This window comes from Falco punctatus (assembly GCF_963210335.1).
Source record: "Falco punctatus genome assembly, chromosome: Z".
Lineage (NCBI taxonomy): Eukaryota > Metazoa > Chordata > Aves > Falconiformes > Falconidae > Falco > Falco punctatus.
The window spans coordinates 1,515,293-1,529,806 of record NC_137586.1 but is presented as its reverse complement, the minus strand read 5'-3'; the positions used below and the strand labels follow the sequence as shown (position 1 = coordinate 1,529,806).

Here is a 14,514-nt window from a genome sequence, read left to right as displayed (position 1 = left end):
TGGTAAGCTTTGCCTGCCTTCAAAAGAGCAGGAGAGACTTGGAGGGTTTGAACAGCAAGTCAGCAGGGAGCTACTCGGCGTCTCTCCTGGAATCCGCAGCCTGTTGGGCTGTTGGTGGGGTGGGAAGCGACCCTGCGCTTGTGGCAGGAATCCCGATACCTCCCTTCTCTCCTGTTTAACCAGGGGTAGTTCCCTACGTACAGCCAATCTTCCTACAACTTTTGGACTCCCTCGAAGGGAGTTACAGGGTTTGTATGTATTTGATGAGATTTTTTTTCAGTGAGCCACTGGAACTTCCTCATGCTGGCTTTCTTCCTTCTTAAATACATTCCTTGAAATGCTATTAATGACAGTGCTTGTTTTCCTTTTCGAAGTGTGAATGAAAGGTCGGAGTATTTGCCATCTGGGTTATTTTACAGTGGCAGGATTCTGCTGCCTTTTGCAAAATCCATTTCGGGCCTGTATATTTAGCAGGTATTTTGTAAATTATCATTATTTTCTGGTCAATAGCACAGTTATATTTGCGTAGTCAATCAAGTATAATAGACTGGATGACATGCTAAATACAGACCTGCTGTGGCATGGTCAACCCACAACTAAGTTCTAAGCTTACCAAGCAGGTTTTTGAAATGGTGAAATATACGAAAATGCGCATGGTCACTTGTGTTGTAACTTGCCTTGTACTAGGTGTTTGACCCAGAGGAAAAAAGCACTGGTGAAGTGTCATGATAACACTTCTGGTAACGGTTGGGTGCAGCCCTTGCCTTTCCTTCCCCCCCCCCCCCCTTTTCCCCCCACCCCCCCCTTTTCCCCCCACCCCCCCCTTTTCCCCCCACCCCCCCCTTTTTCCTTTTCGTATTGCTTGTATTTTTCATATTGATTAGTACTGACTATGAATTACTCATTCTTCTGCCTTGCCTACACAAACGTAAACATATATGCTGTGTGTGTATGTAGTGAGAGAGTTTAGGCAGCGACACTGCATCAGCTGGAACGGAAGGGCTCCAGCGCTGCTCTTCCCTCCAAGTACAACTTGCTTTAGGTAGCAGAGCACACTGCATGAGAAGAGGATGCCAAAAGGTGTGGATATGGGGATAGAAAACACGGATGGATGTGGGTCACTGAGCGTGTGCTGCTTGGTTTATCCTGACTAATACCAGTGGGATGTACAGCAATGTGAGTGAGTTCTTAGGAAATGCCTGGTGTTTACCCATCTATTTAGAAAGCGGCGTTTGGAGATGTTACTGTTTTTTCTGGTGTGAACGCTCACTGCAGGCTTCTTATGAGTTGAAGGAGAATTTAAAGTGGAAGTTTGATGGCTCCTTCGCAGGGCACATGTGGCAGTGAGGAGCGTCCTAATGAACTCACCTTCCTACCTGTGGAGTTACGTTCAGCCTGTGTTCAAATGGGTGAAACTGAAAGTCCGTGTATTTGAAGAACTTCTAAAATGCAATCTGTTCTGTATGTATTTCTTTCTTTATTAAAAAGGATATCCTGGCTTACTAAAAGAGAGTAGTAAGTGGCTGTGGCTTGCCAAGAGTCTTTTACATACTGAAGCCTGAAGCTGTCTGTACTCAAATGCCATGAGATGTCCGTGCCAGAAAGCATCCGTCTGGTCCTCTGGGGGTTTCCACTGTAAGGAAGAAAATGAGGAAAGATCTTTTCTTTCACACCAATGCCACATTTGTTACATATTGTTGCTCACAGCTCCTATACGGAAATTCATGTGTATGCCTGATTTTGAGCAGAGAAGCCAGCTTTAATTTGATCTCAATGTAGCTCCAGTGAGTTGTTTGGTTTTCAAGGGAAAAGAATGTTTGGATCATTGTGGGCCATTTACTTGGCAGCTGTGAGACTGCTTTTTCTACAGATGATTGCAGGCAAATTACAGCCTGGTGGTGGGATGACTGGATGGAATTTTATCTTACCTTTCCTACATCCGGTCTTTCTCCCCCATGGGAAGGACTTGTGAGGCTACTTTCTGATAATACACTCTTCAGTTTAATCTTCTCTCTGTTCCACTTTGCATTGCAGACGGTCCTGTATGTTCTCTTTGCTAGGGAAGAAGTGTCTAACATGACTGTGTTAACAAGTTTGATGTTAATCTGTCAGTGTGGGATTCTCTCTTGGGTGCTGCATTGGCAAGATGCGTCCCACAGCAAGAGAGTAACAGGTTGTGGGGTTTTGAGGGTGACAGGGAACTAGTTTAGTTCCTCACTGTACTAGTTGTGGCTGTGGTAGAGTTAATGCCAGTCACAATCTTGAGGATGAAAGAAAAGGGATTTTTCTGCTGTTCCTGCCGAAGACCAGGGGAGGTTTTCTGTTCGTGCTGCAGAGCTTTGCCTTTCTAGTCAAAGGACATGTCTGAAAAGCTTCAAAGAGCAGCCACATCCAGGTCGATCTTGGGATGTCTTCCTGCTACAGCCTGTGTGATTTCTTTAGTAGGAGAGACAGAGGGAGAAATAATGCATTTCAGAACTCTGTAGCCCTCTCTGTGTGCTGGGGTGGGTCTCCTGGAGCACCCATCTCCAGGAGTTCAGCGTTTCATCAGAGAGAGCTGCTGAGCCATGCTGAGGCCACTCTGTCAGGCGGAGGGGTGATGGATGGATGTGCAAAAGGGCTGGCACCCTCCTGGCCCCTCTTTGGAGGTGCTGTGGGCATGCCGAGCTGGTGCGGTGGGCTGTGCCACAGCGTGTTTGCTCTGTGCCATGGGTACAGAGCCGCAGAGCAAAGGCACGGAGCCCGAGGAGATTTTCCTCTCCCTTTAGGTGGTTAGCTGAATGTCTAAGGTTGGATTGGTTTATGTGAAGCCGTATTTCTCTATCAAGAAAATATTCTCTGGGGTATCTGCTGACAAGTGCCAGATTTTAAATGATCTTTCTCGCGCTGTACTTGGAGAACATTAAATAGGGATGGAACAAAATAATGAATCAAGAAACAAGATGCTGATTCTGATCTAGATGGGAATCTTGTCTGCCAAGAAAGCAGTTGAGTGTTTTTTTTAAATCAGGCTTAGTCTAGATGCGCAGACTGGAAGAACAGCGTCAGAACGTCACATTTATCATCTTGTGGCTGTTGGCCACGTTGGCAGAGAGGGCTAGGAGGGACGGTCAGGAGGGCTCTTTGCATTTTTGTAAAGCTTAATCAGTGAGGTGGTATTAGAGAGGTGGCACGACCTTCAGAACTGGAGGGTGAGATTGCATTGGGTTTGGTCTGTGTGAGCGCTTGCAGGTTTCTGAGCCCTGCAGGACGACTGGCCGAGGGGACCTTGCTGTTGTGGCTGCTCTGCCTGCTCCGACTGCTGGCGGTCTGTGGTGGGGAGCTGCTGGTATTACAACTTCAAGTCCATTTAGATGCTCTCAGGATGGTGAGGACTTGGAAGTTAAGGTTCCAGGAACAGGGGTGTTTTTTCAATGTCATCATGGAAATCGGCACTTGAGTTGCCTTGGTTTAGCTTTTGCCTTACAGCCCAGGGGTATTTCTTTTCAGCAGCTCAATATATCGAGCCATTTAGAATTAGAGTTGAATAAAGTATATTGCAATTTTAATAAAAAATGTCTGGTTAATATTCTCTTAATAGAAAATTCTGAAGTGGTTTTCAGATTTTTGCTAGAAGAAATTATCTTGAAGTAGTCTCTTTTCTGTAAGAACACCAAACCTCCTCCACTGAAGAATTTTGCTTTGTTTCAGGTATGGTGCATTGTTTTTATACTCCAGCTGTATGTACCGTTCAAGTTAACATTTGTCATGAAACAAGATGAAACATTCAGAATTTTCAAATTCAGTTGATTGTGGACATGTTTAAAAGCACACTTAGTTGTTTATCTAAGAATAATGATTAGTAATTTTAACTCCTTTGTTCTAAATGAAATTAAAATCTTAATGCTCGGATTTCCTGTGAAACAAGAACTTTGTTTGCTGTACTACAGCGATTTGGATGTGGTAAACCAGTGATGGCAGTGTGCTGGGGGTGGATCGGTCTGGTCCATCAAGCTGTCCCTGCACCTAGGTTTTTGTGCTCCTCCTGTCTCCATCGTTGGTCAGGGAAAGGAAAACTGTTTGGTGGCTTCAGCTTAAACTCTGAAGGAATAAAATCCCTTTGTCCAACTGATGACTTTTTGATTTTTCTACACGGTACAGAGGATGAGAGCGAAGTCGGAGTCACCTTGCGGAAGAGGCTGGTTCCCAGGCTGCCTCCCTGGGTGGCAGGGCGACTGCCTTGGCTAGCGCCAGGCTAGGAGAGGCTGCAACACGTCTGCAGCCCGTGATGCAAACGGGCAGGAATTTCTGGAAAAGCAGCCAGTGCTGGGGAATAGGAGTGCCAGCCGCCTTCTCATGACAGCTTTACAAAAATAGGTTTTTAATCATCCTGGTCTGATGTATATTTTGCTCAGCATTTACAGGTCTGGTAAATTCTAATTATTCTGCTTTGCACATTTGCACAGCGAAGAGATGCTGAGAACATGGATTTTTGGGATAGCGTTTAATCCCAAATTAATACATTGTATTACCTGTCAAACATCTGGGGGGGAGTCATCTCCCAAGATAATTTTCTTTTTCAGATTTATTGAAGGAAATGCCTAAAGAACAGTTACTGCATTGATCAGAAATACTTTGATTTTGATTGTTCCTCAGACTTCTGGGGAGAAATTACTTTTGCTCAGTGGAGCCTTGTGGTAAACTTAGGATATCCTGGAATGGATTAAAAGCCTTGAATGAATTTCTGTGAAGCTGCCACGTTGGTACTCTGCCCTTCCGCTGCCCGGCACAGACCAAAGGCAGTGCAAAGCAGAGCAGCGCTGTCAGATCAGGGACCTTTTTCTCTAGATTCGTTAAAACCTTTATCATCAGAAAATGAATTTCTCAAAAGGTTGGCCCGCCTCTCTGGGTGGCTCTATATCTGTCAAAGGTATAAGTCTTATACAATGAAACTGCTCAGTACACAGCCAGCTTTTTTATCCTTCAAGCTGTTGAAATGCAGGATAATCAGAACGGGCTTAGTTCACCATTTTAGTCAAAGCATGTCAGTATTTGCTAATTTAAATGCTGAGAAAGGTAGGTTTTATTCTGATGGAAATTAAGGTCTTGTACTGAAACAAGCAGTGGTTTTATAAATGGGGTATGGCCCAGGGCCTCCTGCTGTCATACCACAGTAATGAGTCTCAGCATAGAGATCTGAATGGGACGGCTGTTCATCCATGCTGAGGATTAGCAAGATGTTTGGAAAAAAGCGAAGGCTTAAATTATGTTGAGAACAAGGTAGGTGAGGATGTAAACTAGGTGGTGTTTCATACGATTCCAGTTTTCTCATCATCAGGGCGTTTCATACATGTGAATAAACACTTTGGAGGTCTATTTCTTACATAGGTCCCCTTTCCTTCTGTACAGCTTCGTAGCAAATATGAACAAATTAACTACATTGATGGGAGCTTTAGGTTTAGGGTAATACAACACTCCCCTTGAGCTTGAAATAATAAAAAACCTGCTGGGGGGAAGCAGTGCAGTTGGAGAAAGGCTGGGCTCCTCTGGGTGAAGGCTTGGCCAGGCTGGCAGGTAATTTGATGAAGGTGCTCTGCTCGAGCCGGGTGTCCATGATGTGGTTCTTGAAGGAGGTTGGGCTAGCAGGTGATGTGTCCTTCTGATGGAAGATGAGCATTTCTGTTGGTGGGAGCCCAAGTGACCCCTGAACACGGGTGCTCGGTTGCGTTGGCCAAGCGAAAAAAGACTAAAGTAGAAGATAACTCTGGAAGCTGTTCCTCCTTGGTATCTGGCTTTCCCTCCCAAATACGTTGTGTCACTTGACTCAGCAGATTGGCAGAAGCTGGGAACTGCCATGTGGGGTCATGAAACTGCCATGGAAATAATTTCTGCGCCACGCGCTTTGTTCCAGGAGCTCCTGCCTGGGCTGTGACGCAGCCCAGATAAGTAGGATAAATATTTCCTTCTTTCTGCAAATTTTCATTACTTTCTGACGCGTATATTTGTTTTCCAAGTGCTTAATGAGGGAGGCTGCGCCGCTCTTGGTCACTGCTAGATACAGAAAAGAGCCTGGAAGTGCTGTCGAGGTGTGTAAGCAGCAGCTTAACCAAGGCACGGAGCTGAACCCAGGCAGTGGGCTTGCCATCTGCTTTTCTTTCTTCTTCACCCCAATTAATCTGCAGCGTTTGATGAGGGGGTGGGTTTAGTTGTGTGCTTCACAGAACAAGGCAGCTGTGGGTTCATCTGGTTGTACTGGAGAGGAAGCTGCATTGGAGCTCTTTCCTTTTATTAACTGTGGCCTTGGGATAATTGCTTACTCTGCTTTTTTTTAATTAGTTCTCTTAGGGGGCGAAAATATTTCTTTCAGGATAGAAATAATGTAGCCCAGATAATGTCACGTAATAGTGGTTAGAGCTTGAGCCCTGAGAGCAGTCCTTGCCATGTCTGAGTTTCCTTTTCACTCCTGTTTCTGCACTACTTCAAACTCATAATAAAATACTTAGAAGGATTTAGCCCTAGGTTTCATAGCTCTGTTCAATATAGCTCTTACTGTTGTCCTCAGAACAAAAATAATCTTTTTGTCTGAAACTGTATCATTCTGAGTTTCAATTTTATTTATTTAGGAAATTGAAAGTGTAAGTTGTATTGTCTCCTGGAGAGTTTCACTGCTGCATTGCATTAGCCTTTTTCAAAATACACTAACACAACTTTCAACTCTGACCACAGGCAGCACCGTTTCAAGGAACAAAAATAGAAATGAGGCAAAACCAAGCAGAAGGGCGGGGGGTTGTTATCATTAAATATTTTTTTTTCTTTTCCCTTTCCATAGGTTCCTAAAAATTAGCACTATGACTGATGGAGACTATGATTATCTGATCAAACTCCTGGCCCTCGGAGACTCTGGGGTTGGAAAAACAACGTTCCTGTACAGATACACTGATAACAAATTTAATCCAAAATTCATCACGACAGTAGGGATAGATTTTCGGGAAAAACGAGTGGTAAGTTTTCTCATACAAATGGTGGCACCTTCTTTTTTTCTTTATTCATTTCTGCTGAGAACAAATTTTATGTAGCTGTGTGCTGCCTCTCTTACTGTGGGGTATAGCATGTGTTGATAATGTTTTTCCTTGTCTAGTTTTTGGCTTAAACAAGTCATAATCAGGAACTGGATAAAGGGGGAAAAATGCTGTTATCCTTATCCTCATGTTGGATTGTAAAATGGTTTATTGCATGTTGGTATAAAAGGATAGTTCCTTTTTGGGTTTTTTGTTCCTTTTTTGTTTGTTTGTGACTAGAACTAACTCTAGCCCCCAAACTCATTATTTAAATAGAAAAGATGGAAACGTACAGAAGCATAGAAGTTTCAGCCTGCTTCCAGGTCATGCAGTAAATTAGCAAAGGCACAAGAAGCAGTTCCGCCAGTGGGACCACGCTGCTTCTCCGAGTCTCTGCCAGCAGCAAGGCTGGAGGCTGAGCGTTCCCAGCCTGTGATCAGGAGTCCTCATAGGTTAGGATCCATGAATCCTAACACCTGCTTAATGCAGTGTGTGCAAGCCCCTTCTGCCATGCTCTTGTTTCTTGATATTAGAGAGAAGATGAGAGTCTTCTGCAGTGTTGGTCAGATGCTTTTTGTGGCTATGAGCACAGTTGCTTTGTTTTAATTTAATGTGACTAGTGGATCTGGTCATAGATCCTGACACCAGCTAAATACAGGGAACAAATTCAGTTTCCTTGATCAGTAAAACCATAATAAATACAAGATATAAGACCCTAAACAATTATTTTAGTAATTTTCTTTAATAAAAAGAAGTGTAAATACTTGCCCAGTTCAAAGATGGAAACCTCTTTAAATTTGCTTCTTTTTAATTTAAATGAAATACTTCTAAGAGTTTTGCACGAAACATCCTTGGAAGTGTTGACAGTGCAGAGTTGAATAAGCTGGCAGAAGAACTGCTGCTTGTGGAGAACTTTTCAGCAAGGAAAGGGAGGAGCTATTCTTTCTACCCAAGAACTTGAGTGCTGACAAAACTTTGTTCATTTTCCAAAAAAAAAAACCCTAAGTGCTTCTCAGCCCTGCAACAGGTTAATGTAAGAACTAAAAATCATTTACAATATTTATTATTAATTAGTATGAAAACATTGCCCAGTTTTGAAGCAGCTGAGTGAAAACACATGCCTTGGCAACATGAAGCAGATTGTTCATGTATTGTCATTTCACATGCATTTAAGCTCCTGCTATTTCACTGGAATACTGTGAAAAGGTGGGCATCACTCCCCCATTCACTTTCATCTTTCCTGGCAACTTTTTCATCATGGCTGGTGGTGGTGGCTGCTGCTGTGAGTTCAGTTTTGCAACAGTGACCAGGATGTGCAGGCCCTGCCTGGGAGATGGGGGGTTCAGGGGTCCCCTGAATAAAAGAACCATGGATCTGGATTATGGCTTAAATTACTCATAATCAATGCTATGCAAATTGAGGTCAGTTAAGTGGGTGCCAGGCCAGACTCAGGTTGCAGTGGAACCTGGCTCCGTCTCTGCTCTGTGGGATTGCAGTGATGTAGTAAGAGAAAAATATTAAAAACACAGTTTTATTGCAAGGAAATGTCTGCACATGCAAATTACAAGAACAGCCTTTCCCTGGCTGGTCAGATGCTCGTTAATGTGTTTTGAACATGGGTGCTGCATTGCTTCCAGAGGGCTGAACTGTTCTGCTAAAAGTCACAGACAGATTTCTTCCATCATTTTTCCTTACTGTATGTTTTGGGGTTAGACAGTTTGTAAGTGTGGGAGAAACTACATCTTACATTAAATTATCAGCTTTGAAATATCTTGAAGGTTTATCTAATAAATTGTCTTCTACGAAAGAGATCCCAAAGGTGAAATATGTTTCTTCTGTTGTGTAAAAGTCATATTAAAAAAGGACCTTGTGAGTTTCCTTGTTTGTCATGCTAAACATTACAGGAACATGCTCCAGCAAACTAGTTTGATTCACAGATATGGTGCGGTTGATCCATTGGTCTTTTTCTGATTTTCAGACAAGGTACCTGCCAGAAAGGAAAGGCAGGCACGTTGTACTCAGAAGCTACCTGTTGAAATGACAGCGGTTTAAATAACTCCACAGGATCACAGAATAGTCTAGGCTGGAATGGACCTTCAGAAGGCATCTAGTCCAACCCCCAATTAATATTAGTTTGGTTGTGCAGGAGAACTGCATGCTGTATTTTACAGCACAGGGAGGGCAGGTGAGGAGGGGTTCCGCTTCTTCAGGTAACGTCAGTGCAGCCTCTGGGTACAGACATGTCCACAGGGTCCCTGTGCACTTGATCTAAATGCAAGAGCAGTATCTGCCTGCCTTTAAAATCGCTGAGTCTGCTAAACTACCTCAGATAACAAAACCAGCTCATACTCATTTTATTCCTCTGTCTTTTACTGCAACAGCTAATTTACACACTGTTGCTGTTTAATAAAGAATTGAGCCCTAGCGAAAGGTCACAGTGATTTCTTTAAGCACCGTGAGTTTGCAGTTGCAGTTAGTAAGGAAGTCATTAATGTCCAACAGAAGTTAATGAATAAAGAATAGCTTTTTATAATAGTGGTTAATCCTGTCAGCCAGCTGTAAATTTTCTAAGAACAGCAATGAAACAGAACAGAGACAGCTTGCTCAGCACAGTGCTATGCCAAGTTTTAAAGATCTGGTATCTAATTTGAACTACTAAAAATGGCCAAATTACCTTTAAAGAGCAGCTTTCATAGATTTTTATGTGGCTCCTGGGTTTTTAAATATTATTATAAGCAGCCCTCTGAAGTGGCTTGTAGAGGTAAGAGCTTTTACTGAAGGACTGAACTTTTACTCCTTACTGCTTTGCACAAAAGCAATGGTCACAGTCTGTGACGCAGGTGCTGGATTTCGGTGTGAACTGTATGGCTGTACTGATTTGACTCTCTCGTTAGGTATACAACAGCAGAGGACCAAATGGATCTCCAGGAAAAGCCTTCAAAGTACATCTCCAGCTTTGGGACACAGCCGGTCAGGAAAGGTAACGGAGTTCAGCTCATTGAAAAGCAGTTCTGAGTTAGTTATGTTTCTGGATAAACCATTCATCCATTCAGGTGAAAAATCTCAAAAATCCTTGTGTATCTGGACAACGAAAATATTTTCCAGAAATAATGTTTTTCTGACACTGCTTTGATGCAGTGATCAGGGAATCTCAGAAAACAGGACTGGGGGAACTGGAGGTGGTCTGCTTCCTGCCTCAGCAGCATGCTGCCTCATTCCTAGCACACATGGGTTACTGGGTCAGTGGTCACCCCTTCTTGTTTTGTACTGGCTTTTGGCTTTAAATCTAGATGATCTTTCAGGTCCCTTTCAATCCAAACCATTCAACGATTCTTACCTCCTGTGGAAGATACTACCTAAGTGTCCTGTTCTCCTATTTCAGATCTTTTCTGTTAGGTTGGATGGTAGGGTGTATTTGAGAAAGGTGCTGATAGGGGCTGCATTAGCCCACATGTGGCCATCAGGCTGAGGGAAGTGGTTATTCCCCTTCACGCAGCACTTCTGAGGCCACATCTGGAGTACAGTTCCTATTTGCGGAACTCCCCCAGTGTGGTATACTTTATACTGGTAAACTGGAGTCCCATGGAGTCCCATTAGAACAGGTCAGGAGGATGATCCAGTGAGGGCTGAGGAGGCTAAGGTCGTTCACCCTGAAGACTAAGTGGAGGCTAATTGCCGTCTTCATCTACCCAGTGGGGAGAAGACAGAGCCAGACTCCTCAGGCTTGCAGCTAAAGGGTGCAAGTCAGTGGTCACAAGTCACAGCAAGGAAATTCCAGCTAGGTAGGACACAAGTGTTGGCTTTGGGAGTGGTTAAACCCTGGAGCAGGTCACTCCCAGAGGCTGTGCAGTCTGTTTTCTCACAGGTGGTCACAACTCAGGTGCGACCTGAGCAGCCTGATGCCTTCCTTAAGTCCTCTCCAGATTACATGCCCCGGGCTTCTCAAGACTTTTCTATGATGAGCAAACTTTCTGTTCTATCCTCCACCAGGCTGGTTTCAGCCTCTCTTACCACCAGCACGCGAGCAGGATGGAGAGTTGTAGTTCAAGTCTTAGCAGTGCTGAGCAGATTGGAAGAATTGCTTCTTATCTTTTATGGTTTTACATGTGTTTGTCTTCTTTGCAGCAGCATACCATAGCTGACAGGTATTAAGTTCAGGACTGATCAGAATCTCCTTTGCAGTAGGATTCTTTTATCTAACCAGATTTTCTCAGTCTTCTGCGTGATGTTTGTTCTTTCCAACGATATTCTTCACTTGTCACTATTAAATTTAATTCTATTGTTTTTTTAAAGGAAGAAGTGTGTGTACTGCTTGCTTAAGCTTCCCCTGGCTAGTTATGTACACTGGTTTGGGCTATCATAAAGTGATTGCCTTTGGTATGACTGCTGATTTCATCTGTCAACAAGGGAAGAAAATGTGACTCAATGCCTATTTGCTGTGTAATAGTGATCAAAGAGCAGAGGGCTGAAGCGTTTAGTGGGCAGGAAAGAAAGTAGCGATGAGGCAGATTTCAGGTTTCCAGAGTAAGCAGTGCAAATACTATGCAGGAGGGGTTGCTGCTGGATGAAAAGCAGAAGCAAGCAGAAATTTTGTGTCTGCATATCTTTCCCTTACTCTCAAACACCATTTGTGCATACCCCTCTGCAAAAGATTAAATGTTTTGAAGCTTTTTTTTTTTTTTTTTTTAAAAAGAAACCCTAGAAGCAGTGTTGGGTATCTGACATGCTTCCATGGAGAGTGTTTTGGGTTTTTTTTATTTTCATGGATTTGTGGCAGAAAATATCAGTTACTGTTTCTGTTTGGTGCGAGATTATGTAGTACTGTTTTGTGATGTGATGGATACCTGCGATACAGAAAGCACCAGAGTGCCATTGCACTGTTTTCCAGTGCTGTCCGAACACTTTAATATTACTTGGGCTTTCTTCACATTTCTGATTTGAACAGGCTTGTGACCTTTTGGTAACAGACAGAGTTGCATTTCATGGTTTGTAGTTCCATCCAGCTCCATAGCTTTGCTGGAAGCCTGTAAACAATGTCCCTGGTGAAGGAACACTTGCACAGTCTGCTTACAGAGTGCATTTGTGTCTAGATCTCTGCAAGGAAAGGTTACCTTTTCCTTTTAGCTGAGCTTCCCAGCAGATAGTCATATCAAACAATCAAAGGCATGTAAACAGCCACCTACTCTTCCTTTGTTTAATACTGACTAGACTGAGTAGTACACATCCATCGACTAAGTGCGTGCAACATTGGCAGGTGAATCCATTTCTGTCACTGTGACTTGTGATACACTAAGTGCTTAAGTGTCTTTTTTTTTTCCTTTTTTTTTTTTTTTTTTCCTTTTAACCAACCCTTCTCTCTGTGTGTCTCTACTCTCGGTTAAATCAGGCAGAATTAGAACTGATAGATTAGTCACTGACAGTGTTTATATTCTCACATGTAAGCTTCCTCTGGTAAATTACTAACACACTGATTAATAAATGTTAACTGGTGTGATGCTTCGTAGTTAAAATGAAAGTCAAGCATTATTTTGTTTTTGCTTTCCTTCCAAGGGAATGTATGTCCACTAAATCTTGCAGACTCTTCAGATTTCAAGATGATTTTTTAAATACAATTTTTGAACAAGCAGTTCAGAAAAGCTTGACTTTATCTCCTTTTTTCTTTACTCAGGTCAGGGTTGCCAGAAAAGTGCTTGCTTTGGAGATCACTTTGTATTGATAGAGCTGTGTTGGTTTTTTTTTCTTCCACCTTCAGGTTTCGAAGTCTCACCACAGCGTTTTTCAGAGATGCTATGGGCTTTTTACTAATGTTTGATCTGACCAGTCAACAGAGCTTCTTAAATGTCAGAAACTGGATGAGTAAGTAGAACCATACAGCTTGCATTTATCGGTTGACTTGGAGCATTCTTGTGTATTTTAGGCTTCCAGGCTTTCTGTGTGTCATTGTTTGTGAGCTGGAAAATGCTCAGAGAAAGTAGTTTTGTCTAGTGCAGCCATAAGTGGGTATTCACAGCCTGTAATTTGGGGTGAAAGCTTCATCAAATTGGAAAGATGCATGCTCTTCTTTTTTTCTTTTTCCCTTTTTCTTTTTTTGCACAATAGATGGGTTTGGGCATATTCTTCATGATAATCTTGTTTGGATTTGGTAAATTTGAATAAATCTGTTGCCTCTTGAAAGTTAATGGCATTCAACACTTCATATTTTATACCCCATATTTTAGATGATACACAGGAGCTTGGAAACTGTAATCTGGATATTGCTGTCAATCTTTATACTGTGTTTTCTGTTTGTAAAGCAGAATGTGATTCCTTCCTGTCTGCTTTGAGGTTTAAATTAAAATTAACATCGTGCTTTGAGGATGTGGTTTGAAAGCACACAGTCTTTGCTGTTGTTGGGTTTTTTTCAGACAACAGCTACACTAATAGCGAAACAAAGGTTAAATTCTTAGTTGTTTTTAATTGAGGGTATTTAGAGTGCTGGAAGGACAGAGGCCAGTACATTTCCAGCTGGCAGTTTTCCAGCAAACAAGCTGAAGTGGGGGTAATGTGTGAATCCAGATAGCTTTGTGAAAACAGCTCCATCTTCCTCAGAGATTCCTTCCTCCCACTAAACAACCCCTGTCATCACAATCTCCTACTGCTTACCAAGCTGAGGCTCTATAATTTCTTCTGTGTGTACTGCATCTTTTCAAGTCAGTATCCTCAGGATTGAGTCAAGTGTAAGTAAATGGCTTTGTACATTCACTTAGGGGGGGTGAGGATGTGGACAGTGCTTGTGCCTGGATCTTCAAATGGACAAAACTGCATTTAAATCATTGCGTATATCCAGGAGAAGAACATGCTTGAGGATTTTGTCCTAAACTTCTGAAGGGCTGCATTTGCAGATGATGTGGGTGCTTGTTTGTCCTTCCATGGTGTCCTTATGAGTCTTGTAGAATGAAAGTTATGGCTGGTGGAGGTTATCCTCTTCTAAAGCAGTGTTTTTCGTGCACTCATTGCAGTTAAGTCTTGTTGTATGTTGGTAAAATAAATCCTGGAATTAATTTTTTAGTACCATTTGTACTTCCTATTTTGAAAAACTCCCCTTAGTAAGTAAACATACGATAAGGAAGTGTGTTTGGCATGAAGTGGTTGGCTGATTAGTCTAGGATATTTTGAGGTGGGGAGCAAGAAAGGTATTTTGAATTATTTTGTCAACAGTCTTGGTCTCTGAGGTGCTTCCAGCATTCTCTTAACTCCTGTTTATTTTTGCTTCTAGGTCAGCTGCAAGCCAATGCATATTGTGAGAATCCAGATATAGTCTTAATCGGTAATAAAGCTGATTTATCAGACCAAAGGGAGGTAAACGAAAGGCAAGCAAAAGATCTAGCAGACAAATATGGGTAAGCAAAAGATGACAGAAGCTAAATTCTGTAGCTATTGTAAGTGTAGCTGATGACGGGTTAGAGATACTTGCAAGTATACTTAGAAACGTGTGTAA

The 14,514-nt window shown here is 42.6% G+C and overlaps 1 protein-coding gene across 2 annotated transcripts in view; it reads left to right on the top strand.

The window, feature by feature from the left end:
* Positions 1-14,514, top strand: part of RAB27B (RAB27B, member RAS oncogene family) — a 48,547-nt gene that overhangs the window by 24,836 nt on the left and 9,197 nt on the right. The window contains exons 1-5 of one of the 2 annotated variants that reach the window (XM_080371958.1): positions 851-3,690; positions 6,809-6,980; positions 9,932-10,017; positions 12,790-12,893; positions 14,293-14,416. In XM_080371958.1, coding sequence (XP_080228084.1) covers positions 6,828-6,980; positions 9,932-10,017; positions 12,790-12,893; positions 14,293-14,416 — 467 coding nt within the window. In that variant the 5' untranslated portion in view covers positions 851-3,690; positions 6,809-6,827. Of the gene's footprint in view, positions 1-850; positions 3,691-6,808; positions 6,981-9,931; positions 10,018-12,789; positions 12,894-14,292; positions 14,417-14,514 lie in introns of those variants that run through there. The other variant, XM_080371957.1, reaches the window with a different exon arrangement.